We start from the raw sequence: 12,409 nt of genomic DNA, 5'->3' as shown, positions 1-12,409 counted from the left end.
GCAAACCGCGGCGAAGCTGGTCTCCTTTCCCGGTTTGCTCTCGCGTTCCCTGAACCCCCGTGCAAGCAGGTCTCCTTCCCTGCGGTTTGCAAGGGGGGTTCGGGGAACGCGAGAGCAAACCGCGGCGAAGCTGGTCTCCTTCCCCGGTTTGCTCTCGCGTTCCCCGAACCCCCCTTGAAGCCGCCCAACAGCGCTGCAGTGTGGCCACATCTAACACCACTTGCAGCGCTGGTTGCTGTAGGTGTGGCCACTCTGCAGCGCTGGGCCTATACAGCTGTACTAATACAGCTGTAACAACCAGCGCTGCAAAATTGTAGATGTAGACATACCCCCAGCTTTCTAACTTTGGCACCATTGTCTCCCCATTGTCCTTGGCCAATTTAAACTGCAAACACTTTGAAACCACTCCCCTATTCCCCAATTCACATTTTATAAAGCACTTGGCATGATCTATGTACATATAATGCATTAGGTAATTTTCCTAGAAGAGCTCACTTAACATCTATTCTAATAAGATGAAGAAACCTGCTCATTTGCTTGCTCACATTACCAACACATTTAGGACATAATTCGAATTTACAGCAGTTTTGGTTGAAACACCCTTTACTAAAATCTGCCAGACCACTTTGTGGAGAATGTGGCAAATGGTGCCATCTAGTGTTGGCCAGAGGCAAGTTTCACAAACCTTATCTGCCAATGGGCCTACAACCAAAGAAACCAATTTATACTAGTCTAATTAGGTTCTTTTACTGCACCCATCAACTATTTTTAACAAACTTCCTGACTTATAATAACCTAGTTACACCAAACACTGCAATCAGACACTCTGCATATGCAACAGGATGTTCTTGCACCAGAGCATCTCCTATAGAAAAAACCTGGACTGGTTTTGAAGGCAGAATCTTGGGCTGTCTGGTAAATAGCTGCTGCTGAATCTTGGGGGCTGGAGGTTTAAAAGATAGGAGGCACTGGGGATGCTGCCTATGAGAGCCAGACCTTACTGATCAAGTACCAGTCAAGTGTCAAGGTATATACATCTTTTATTTAAAAAAGTTTACAGTTCTTTAATTATACACAACTATTTGAGAGGTTATATTCTTAGAGAAGAGGCATTTGTCATGGTGACAGGCATGCCCACTACATCATCACAAAGCAAGAAAAAAGGGAAAAAAAAGAAAAGAAAAAAGCTTAGACTCAAATGAAGGGAAAACACCCTTTATCTCTTCAAGTATCACACAACAGGTATCAAATACAGTCAGTAAAATAATGGCCATTTCTCATGCTGCACACGCTCCTGCTAAAGTGTCAGCGGAATTCAGATGAGCAAAAAGAAGCAAAAGAAAAACCAACCAACAGCCCTGCCCTCTCCTCAATGCCCCCTGCATGGTGTGGTATAGAACTGACATCAAAGGTGCACGGTTGGGGTGGGGGGAGTCCTTGCATACCTGAGAGCTACCACTTACATCAGAATGCCCTGTGATTAGTCTTGCAGGGAGGGGGGAAAAAAGCCAGGGCAACCCAACTGCAGCACAGGTTACAGAATTTCTCATCCCTTATGGGGAAAAAGGGAATCCATCTCCCTGGTGTGTGTGCACTGTAGGGAGATAATGTGGGGGTGGCGATCAAACACGGATATGGGAGATTACAGAAATGACTACGTAGGTAGTATTCCCAAAAATCTAAGTGGCCAATTTGAACATTAGAGGTAACAGAAATAGCATTTAACTTCCATTTCCCCCTCCTCTGACCGAGGGTTTATACATTACCAGTTAATTTACAAAGCATTATTATTTCACTCAGTTCATATCGAGATGCCATTCCCTTAAGAGTAGCTTTCGCCAAGACTCCCCTCCTTAATTTTTATTTTTAAAGTCTAAAATTATTATGGAAAGTCAAATGAACCAAGAAAATACACTTGGAAACCTAAAAGAGTTGAAAACACGCCTGATGAAATTCAAGATTAACCTAGCAATGTAGGTAGCTTCTTGAGATGCTTCTGCAGATCTGGGGCAGCTTTGATATTTCTCAATTTGTATAAGTCACACAAAGCTCAAGAACAAGGTGACAAGCTATCAGATGTGAAGCCAAAGAGTCTACTTCCATAACAACCAGAATAGGTTACTAACAAGCTTTCATATTCAGGGATTCACTGAGAGCACGAATCTACATACAGTGGGATCAAACCTAGTCATGTTGGAGTAGGCTTGTTAAGTTCCACCTGGGCTGATGCTTTGAGATTCAGTCATCTGAACAGGGAAAAGAATGGCAGTGGATCTTTCAGAAAAACGAACATTAGCATTTCAAAAGAAACTGGAACTGAAAAAAACTGGGCATCCTGCTTCAGAACGATTCCACTTTTCTCTTCCAGTCTTGGGGTGTGTAGTTTATTTACAGACGGTTTTTGTTTGAGATGGGGAGGGAGGTGAAAGATGGGAGAAAAGGCAGAATGAGGCAATACGCAGCTGTTCCAGTCTAGAAAGAAGGGAAATCCATTTGAATTTATTCCCTACAAGAGTTTTACACTAGGCCATATTCCTTTGAACTGTAGGTGTTTTGACAATTTTACTGTAGGCTTCCTTTCCTGCTGCAATCACTACAGGGGAGAATGATCAAACATGAAATATACCAAGATGATGATCTTTTCAACATGCTGCAGGCAATGCTATAGGTTTCGTGTGTAAAGCTCCATTAATATCCAAGGAAACATCTTGCTGGAGAAGTTCCAGATCTATACCCACAAATACCTTGCTTCGGCTGCCTGTATGCACAAAGTAACGTGCAGAGGAGTCAGAGCAACTTGGACAACTAATAGAAGCCAAACTGCATCTTCACAACCTAGAAAATCAATGCAGTAAAACATGTGCTTACTTTTCCAGGAGTCTACCTTAGATTTTCAGCTCTAACTGTAATTCTTTTGGACGCTTAGGACGGGACACCTTTTTATTAGAAAACTGGCTTCTTCAAATGAGAGATGCATGAAAGTGTTCACTGTGTTATACCTGGTCATTGAATAGACTGGGGGAAGAGTAATACAGTTACCTGAAAAAAAATTAGAGGTAATTAGAACACTATTTTTATACAATATTGAAAAAATACAAATTTTTATTGTTTTGTTGTTTTTAAACTGATATCACCACCCAGCACTTAGACTACCCCTAAATAGCACCTACAGTTAAAGGTTATAGCACAAGCAAACTGCTAGTTCAGCAGGTAAGCAAGTTGAACAGTGCCAACACAGTTCTGCCCCCCTCCCCAAAGTAATGAGAAAACAGCGTGCTAGATAAGAGTTAAAGTACACCATTACATGTTAAATAGTTAATACTACCCTTCCAACAAGCCACAAATGCTAGATAAAGAGCTTCAGCACAGTAACTAACCACAGTCCTACATTACTGCTTTTTTATTTAAAAAAGAGAGAAACTTTTTGCTTCATGCCCGTAATTAACATAAAATAAGTAAACCCTTTGTATGTTGTTTTTATTACGGAAAATAATCATGCTAAAGCAAAATTGTACTTCATATAGCTTTTTCCAAAAAAAAAAAAGGGGGAGGGAGAAACTGATTGTGCTGTATGGATTAAAAAAGGATTGTATCTTTCAACCCCATCAGCTCAAAACTTGGTGGCATTCCTAAAAGAAAAACATTTGTGGGACAATGAAAAAAAGTGTTTACTCAATCCAGTCTGTCATTCAAAATTCTCTGTTCAAGAGTCACTCAGCGTGGGTTGAATTCATTCTACATACTGAAAGTTTCACCAAAAAATATTAAAGTATCTGTCTGTCTATCCAAACCCCTCAGAAGACCCTAAGAATACAGCAAGTAACATTCAGATTTAAAATCCATTTTAGTTAGGATTTCAAATGCACAATTATCCAAATTCAAGTATCACTGGCAACCCAGGTAGGCATTTACTGTATTAGGTTCTCTTATCATTAAATAAAAATAATAATTAAAAAAAAACTTAGTATGCTGAAATACACCAGACAAAATCAAATTTTTAATTCAGAAGAATTCTTGAAAATATTATTCAGTTGTTTCCCCAATTTATGGTTTTTATTTTTATCAATCAAATATTCCTAGAGCATTTCTTTGTTAAACTTTAGTTTGGTCTGTTGTACACACAAGCAGATGGCTACCAAGCTGCTGCAGAAGGGAAAACAGGAAAACAAAAATGGGAGAGAGCATGTGCCAACGGATTCATGGACTATGGCCAATGGGTCAATCTTCATGGGTCTGAAGCTCTCAGCAAGGCTAGTCCATCTGGTCAGAGAACCCTCTTTTAGGAGATGGAGAGAGAGTATGCAAGGTGTTTGATCATACTTCAAGCAAGAAGGAAAGCTTGAAGCTATTACAGGGTAGCAGTTTCACTATGACAAAGAGTTTGCCTTTGTATGTGCTCCAGGTAAATTAAAGCACTGTTCATGTAGCATTGTGTTTTTTCCCTCTGAAAAAAGGGAACAGCTCATAATCCAGACCAAGAAAATGAGTAAAGTCCAGATGAAGGCTTTCCAAAGTCCCAAAAGCAAATAGATGAGTGGTTGTAGGTCCCTACAGTTCAGAGGGTGGGCAGAAGTCCAATATAAAAGTGTACTTAAAATCCAAGTCATTTTTTTTAAGCTTCGATGCTCTGAATAACTCCGTGCACTTTTTAAATGCAACTCCACATAAACTATGATAGCGAGTTTGACCTGAAGGAGCACTTTTTATTTCAATGTCTGATCTAAAAATGTTCTTACATTATCCCCTAGACTTTTAACTTTGCGAAAGCTCTGTTCCATTTTATCATCCGAGGTGGTAGCTGTGGAACCACTGATAAAAAGGAAATCTTTAAGTCCCTACCTATCAGAGCAGCTGTTTGAGCTGCCGGTTCAGTAGCACACAAGTTGACTTGACCAAATGGAATTATGAATGCATGCATTCGGGTTGCATATTGCTACCAAAATGGAATGTGGGAATATGCTATACACTTTGGGTTTGAGAAATGACCAAGAAATCAAGATCTAAAGGGTGATATATATATCAATGCTATTATTCATAAAAACCTTGTTTAGTAATAAAAAAAATTGCTTTGTTTAAATATGAATATTATAGTCTGCTTCTCATGGTTAGGAAATAATAGTCTCTCTGAAAAGCAGGTTGCTTCTTCTACTACAATTCCATATCCTGGGCCTCATCTTCCGAGAAATCAGACATGGAGCTCTCTGATGAGCTGTCCCCGGTACCTTCTTCCTGTTCTTTTAGTGCTTCTTCTGTTGCATATTTCTGAATGTATTCTGTATGTGAGGAAAGAAAAGGGTATAATCAGCATATGTTCAACTCCCACAGCCATTTATAAAAATGGGTTGGTACTGAGCATGGCTGAATAAGAAATAAACGTAACAGCCGGTGGGATAGTGCCATATGTGGATAATAAAACACGATTATGTAAATTAACATAGGGATTGCCATATTGGTTTAGACCAAAGGTCAATCTCATCTGACAACAGCCATATTAGAGAAATCAAAGGGAGGTATGAGACCCTTGGATAATGCATGAAGTCCTGAGGCATACGTGTTGATAACCCACACATTATTAGGATACCGAACACTAGACTTGGAGTTAGAAACAGCCAGTGCCCTTTCTACTTCTGCACAAACACCAGTTTAAAAGCCTCATGTTCAGAACTCATTTGCTATAAAAATGGGAACTCATCCCATATTAAGGTAATCCAATGAGAAAATCCAACCTAGAGGTCAGCCAAAAAAAATCCCCCAAAACAAAAAAAACACCACCACCACACCACAAGAAAAGCCACATTGTCATGAAACCCAAGATAAGAGCTGGCCTACAATGCCGTTAGGGGCACAACGGGTTAGGCTGTGAAAATTCACGGTAATAGTGAATCCAGATCTCCTGGAAAAGAAAAATCTGGGACATTCTACAAGGGCTATACTTGGTCATCGGGCAGGAGGGCTGAGAGCTACTGTACTGGTCTGTCCTGCTAACCTATAATACAGTATTTTGAATACTTTGTTTTCATATTATGTATCAGCAATTGCTGTTAGTACCACGGTGTGGCTATGCCATTGTGAATGGGAGGCAATGCAGTGCGTGCAGTACCAAGGGAAAGTAGAATTGGAGACCCTCTCAAGACACAATCCACATTATGGAAAAGTTTCAGAACACTGCTTTATGGAATTAGAGACTGATGATACTGGCATAACTTCCAGAGAAGGAAAGAGATGAGTGGAGATTAAGGTTGGAGAAAAAGCTGGAATACAGATTTACTGCTTTTAACCTAATACAAACCTGTGTTGCCTAGAATAAAACCACAACCACCCAAAAAGCTTATGCTCAAATACAGGGCCGGCGCTTCCATTTAGGCGACCTAGGCGGTTGCCTAGCGCATCAGGATTTGGGGGGCAGCAATTCGGCAACTGGGGGTCCTTCTGCACTCCGGGTCTTTGGTGGCAATTCTGCGGCGGGTCCTTCACTCGCTCCGGGACCCGCCGCTGAAGTGCCCCGAAGACCGGGAGGGCGGAAGACCCCCGCCTAGAGTGCCAAAAACCCTGGCGCCGCTCCTGCTCAAATAAATTTGTTAGTCTCTAAGGAGCCACAAGTACTCCTGTTCTTTTTGCGGATACGGACTAACACGGCTTCTACTCTGAAAGTCACCTTTCTATCCCCCAAGAGACAGGCCTTGCGCTATGCTTTAGTATCAGACAAGGGCACTCATAGTAGCAGAGAAAAAATTCTAGAGGGCTCTCCCCAGGAACTCCCAGCCATCAATTTCCAGACACTTAATCCTAGGAGCTCTAAACACAAGCAACCCAGCCAATATCAGCTACTGCCGTGGTTCCTAGAAAGATATGAGGTTTCAAAGCCAAGACCCAAACCATGCAGAGCTCTAGTTATCTAGATCAACACCTTGAATTACAACCAAAAGCAATTAAGGAGCCAGCACAGGTCACAAAACTGGTTTAATAGGATTCTGGAAGGCAAATGCATTTTGTGCAAGCTGTGGCATGTGAGATTTTCTAGTATATCTCCATGCAGAATGCACAGTAAAAACAAACTCCCAAACTGGATAGAGACTATATCCAAATCTGAGGGTCACAATCACCTCACTACAGTTGTCTACAGAGGAGGCTCTTGGCTGACACTACCCGACATTCTAAGAGCAGCCATGTCCCGAATCTGCAAACCTCTTGAAGGGTGTACATGCGGGGATGAAAGTAAAACCAGATCATTCCTCCAACCCAGTATCTTTGGGTAGATCTTCACTGCAAAGAAAAACCGGTGGCACAAAGTCTCAGGCAGCAGGGCTAAAAAAAAGCAGCGTAGATGTTCCCGCTTGGGCTGGAGCCTGGATTCTGAAGCCTGGCAAGGGGGTAGGGTCCTGGAACCCAGCCTCCCACCTGAGCATGACTGCCTACACTGCTATTTTTAGCCCTGTAGCCTGACCTCACAAGCCCAAGTCAATTGACCCACACTCAGACCTGGTGTTGTGGGTTTTTCTTCGCAGTATTAACAGACTGTATGTCCTGTCTGGATTGAACTTTAGCCAGCTTGCTCTCAAATCCTGTTCTCAGCTAGGCACTGGGAAAACATGCCACACCACTCTAGGTGAACAGGTTATGTAAACCGAGCTAACCAAGTCTGGTACATCCCTCTAGTTTGGGACTGAGGTACATGAGCAAGGTGAGGTGACCATTTCTTATGCTGTACCTGCTCCATGGTTAGATTTCAGTTGCTAATCTGGCAGTTTTCACAGAATGGATATGAGCAGCAGACAAGATGGCTTGCTTCTACACCCCAAAACAGGATTTTTTTTAAAGCAGCAGCCATTCCTTTATGCTTAATGATATCTAGCTGCCACAATAGGAGATGTTATGAACTGGAATTCAATATCAAGAAATCCCAGCCTAAAAGGACTTGAAAATGTTGCTCTTTTCCTTAACTCAGTTTCATGGGGCAGAAAGGAGGGAGGATCAGTCTTGCACAATGTATTTTCCCTTCCACTGGCCTAAAACATTGCTAATTGGCAAGCCTTTGTTTCATGTCATGCCAAGAGACAGATGTGCTCTGTGGGATGTCACTTGTAATGAGAGATGCCAGACACACATGACCATAGAAACTTGCAATTGAAAAGCTAGTTTTGTTTAAGGAACATCAATAATCTACTTGCATCTTTCAGTTCAGTAGCAGAGACTGTTAAGCTGGATGTCAAATGTTTGGAAACATCTTTCTTCCCACTGCCTCCAAATTTCTGCGGTGCTTATTTCTAGCATGACGTATAGCTACCCACAGTACAGCAGAGTCTTCAAACAGGTAATTGTCTATACAGGCACCAGCTGGCTAAGTTGCAAGAAGCCAAGCTTTCTGGAATTGAGGCTATGGAATTAGGCCACTAGATGCTTTAATACCTGCTACGAGAATAGACTCTGAAGTGCTGCTGAACTACAGGGACCTTCTGCATTTTAAGTACTTGAGCCAAGTGGTTAAAAGGGACTTTCAAACTCACATGGAGGCACACGCTGATTTCTAAAGACAAGCAGCTTCTCTCTAATGGTTTAATTTGCACTGTTCACCTGTGAGAGGTTGCTGAAGTTTGTGTCATGAGAACTTGCCCGAATGGCTCAATAACGATCGTTCTGTAAACACCAGGAAGTATAGAAAATTTGCAGTGATGCTGCATGCAGCGTGAAGACATTCAGACTGTCAGGCTCCCTGCCCTTTTGGAAACCATATCACGAATACAATAATGTGATAAAGGAAAGTGCCCTGGTCCTGTGCAACTGGATCTTGTATACTAACAAGAATGATCTGCTCAAAGGCAGCATTTCACTTCCTGGGTGCCAGTTTTGGTGTGCGTCTTGCTTATCAATTGAACTTCTAGTAAAAAAAACTGTGGTATTGGCCCAGATAAACATTTCAGCACACCCCAGCAACAGGTCCCACCCTTCCTCTTCTCTAGAAATTTCAGATCACACACACCACCTCAGATAGTCTTGTGAACACCTCTTCCCATTCGCAACCACACAATATCCCCAAGTTCACTACCACTCCTGCTTATGTGGGAGAATACTACTAGGAAAGCAATTAGATACATCAGCTAGCTGTCATCCTGACATTTAGCAGGTAAAAACAAGGACAGGAGCCATGTGACCACCCACCACTTCAATGACTCTCAGAAACCACCCCAAAGATCCAAGGCCCACAGCTTATAAAGCACAGAGGCAACTTTAGCTCAAATAGATACTTAGCACCCATCAACACATTTCAACCCTTGACACTTGTTCCCTAGGCAATACTAGAAAACTGGGGAGAGGCTGCCTAGCCATCAGCAGGATGGCCATTCATTTTAACTTCTGGAAATTCCCGACTTCCAGGGAACTTTCATGTCTAAACAACTGACCCTCTTTTTGAGTTAAACTCATGTTACACTGGAGAATCTAGTCATTTTTCAATCCATTAAGGCAAGATGACAATGCAGTGTACATTCTGCTGGCCTTGTAGATACCATGGGAAGTATATTTTCAAGTGTCTAGCACCAAGGTTTGAAATCAAGATTTCATACCAAGAAAGAACCAACATTGCTTCAAATATTTTAGCCCCAAAGGAATGCAAAACAGCCATATCTATATCCCATTCACAGATCTATTAGTATTTAACCATTTACTAAAATTATGCACCAATATCAAGTGCCAGCCCTGATTCTTTTTCTTTCTTTTTAAAGGCACAAATGGGAGTTAAGCACTCAAATCCCACTGACCTTCAATAGAAGTTGATTGCTTAACTGGCTCTTTGTGCCTTTGGAAAAAAAAAATCCCCCCAATTTCCTCTCTTCTAGGATGAAAAGACTAAAAAGGTTCTCTTACCTCTGTGGCCATTAACAAGTTTTATAGCTGAAGAGTGAAAAGCTGCACTAGTGTTAAAAAAAAAATCTTTCTCGCTGTATACACAATACACTTCTACCTTGATAGAATGCTGTCCTTGGGAGCCAAAAATCTTACCGTGTTATAGATGAAACCGCGTTATATTGAACTTGCTTTGATCCACCGGAGCGCACAGCCCCGCCCCTCAAGAGCACTGCTTTACTGCATTATATCCAAATTCGTGTTATATTGGGTGGCATTATATCGAGGTAGTGGTGTAGTTGGTTCCTATAGGTTCCATTATGAATCTTTATTTAAGGGTTTTGCACTTTATAAGGATTATGGCAGGCTGAGAACTTTGTACCAGGTGTCAGTCCTAGGAGCAATCTCCAAAACACACATCAAGCAGATATTTTATACTTTCATAACTAAAAATGAGAGGGTAAAGGGAAGAGGAGATAAATTATGTATTCACAATACTTAATTTTCCAGAGCAAAGAAGCTGCTAGAATCCATTGCATCAACTCCAGCATGTCCAAGACTTTTTTAAAAATACTACCGTTACAAAGAGGGATTTCACAGAATGGCAGCATTCATTTCTATCTTATGGTAGTCATGCAAAACCAGTAAGAAGCCAGAGCATTCAAAGTGGACACATGACTTATGCATACGGTATGTAAGATGAACTGATTACAAAGTTAGGAAGGCACGGTAAATCACAGAACGTAGGACTGGAAGGGACCTCAATAGGTCATCTAGTCCAGTCGGCTGCACTGAGGCAGGACTAAGTATTATCTACATCACCCCTGAAAGGTTTTTGTCCAATCTGCTCTTTAAAACCTCCATTGATGGAGATTCCACAACCTTCCTAAGTAATTTGTCCCAGTGCTCAACTACAATTACAGTGAGAAAGTTTTTCCTAATATCCAACCTAAATCTCCCTTGCTGCAATTTAAGTCTATTTCTTCTTGTCTTGTCCTCAGTAGTTAAACAATTTATCACCCTCCTTTTTATAACCTTTTATGTACTTGAAGACTTATGTTTCCCTTCAGTCTTCTCCTCTCCAGATGAAACAAACCCCTTTTTCCCCCCCTCAATCTTTCCCTGTAGACCTTTAATTGTTTTTCAGAGTAGGAACCGTGTTAGTCTGTATCAGCAAAATACTTTTCTCTGGACTTTCTCCAATTTGTGCACATCTTTCTCAAAGTGAGGTGCCCAGAACAGGACACAATAGTCCCACTGAGGCTTTATCAGAGCTGAGTAGAGCAGAGGAATTACTTCTCGTGTTCTGCTTACAGCTCTCCTGCTAAAACACCCCAGAATGATGTTTCCCTTTTTGTGACAGTATTATCTTCTTGATTCATATTTAGTTTGTTATCCACTATAACCCCGAGATCCTTCCGAGGCAGCCATTTCCCATTCTGTATTTGTGAAATTGATTATCTCTTCTTAAGTGGAGTACTTTGCATTTGTCCTTACTGAATTCATCCTCTTTATCTCAGACCGTATCTCCAGTTTGTCAAGATCATTTTGAACTGAATCCTGTCCTCCAAAGGTCTTGCAATCTCTCACACCTTGGTACTGTCTGCAAACTTTATAAGTATGTCATTATCCAAATCATTTATGAAGATACACCTCTACCCCAATATAACGCAGTCGTGGGGAGCCAAAAATCCTTACCGCGTTATAGGTGAAATGCCGTTGTATCGGGCTAGTGGTGGCAGGGCCCTGGCTGCTGTGGGGTGCCCTGGGCCCTTTAAATCACCGGCTGAGTCCTGTTGCCGCAGCCCTGGGGTAGCGGCGGCAGGGCTACAGTGGTGATTTAAAGGGCCCAGGGCTCCCTGCAGCAACCGGAGCCCCAGACCCTTTAAAGTGTCGCTGGAGCCCCGCTGCTACCACACTATATGCAAACCCATGTTATATCAGGTTGCGTTACAGCGGGGTAGAGGTATATTGAATAGAACCGGACCCAGGACAGATCCCTGCAGGACCTCACTCGATATGCCTTTCCAGCTTGATTGTGAGCCAATGATAACTACTCTTTGAGTATGGTTTTCCAACCAGTTGTAGACCCATCTTGGTTCATCTAGGCTATATTTCTCTAGTTTCCTCCTGCGAAGGTCATGTGGGACAGTATCAAAAGCCTTGCTAAAGTTGAGATATATCACATCTATTATTTTCACCTTGTCCACAAGGCTTATCTCAAAGGAGGAGGAGATCAGGTTTGACTGGTTTGGCAGGATTTGTTCTTGACGTTTGTCACCTTATTTTTTCCTAGGTATTTACAAATTGATTGATTATTTACTCCATTATCTTTCCAGGTATTGAAGTTAAGTTGAATGGTTTATAATTGCCTGGGTTGCCCTTATTCCACTTTTTATAGACAAGTACTCTATCTGCCCTTTTCCAGTCCTCTGCCACCTCTTCGGACAGTTCCTTAAGTATTCTAGGATGTATTTCATCTGGCCCTGCCCATTTGAGGACATCTTGTCTAAGTAATTCTTAACTTGTTCTTTTCCTATTTGAACCTCAGATCCTACCTCATTTACAC

At 41.8% G+C, this 12,409-nt stretch overlaps 1 protein-coding gene across 2 annotated transcripts in view; it reads right to left on the bottom strand.

Annotated features, from left to right (window-relative positions):
• Positions 1–1,022: 1,022 nt before the first annotated feature.
• UBE2H (ubiquitin conjugating enzyme E2 H) overlaps positions 1,023–12,409 on the bottom strand; it is an 80,657-nt gene continuing 69,270 nt past the window's right edge. Inside the window, exons 7-8 of one of the 2 annotated variants that reach the window (XM_030580448.1) lie at positions 5,223–5,273; positions 1,023–3,039 (exon numbers count right to left, since the gene is read on the bottom strand). In XM_030580448.1, coding sequence (XP_030436308.1) covers positions 2,900–3,039; positions 5,223–5,273 — 191 coding nt within the window. In that variant the 3' untranslated portion in view covers positions 1,023–2,899. Of the gene's footprint in view, positions 3,040–3,084; positions 5,274–12,409 lie in introns of those variants that run through there. The other variant, XM_030580523.1, reaches the window with a different exon arrangement.

Source organism: Gopherus evgoodei, chromosome 1, assembly GCF_007399415.2.
Source record: "Gopherus evgoodei ecotype Sinaloan lineage chromosome 1, rGopEvg1_v1.p, whole genome shotgun sequence".
Lineage (NCBI taxonomy): Eukaryota > Metazoa > Chordata > Testudines > Testudinidae > Gopherus > Gopherus evgoodei.
Note: the sequence above shows the minus strand (reverse complement) of the source record. Positions and strands in the feature narration are given on the sequence as shown.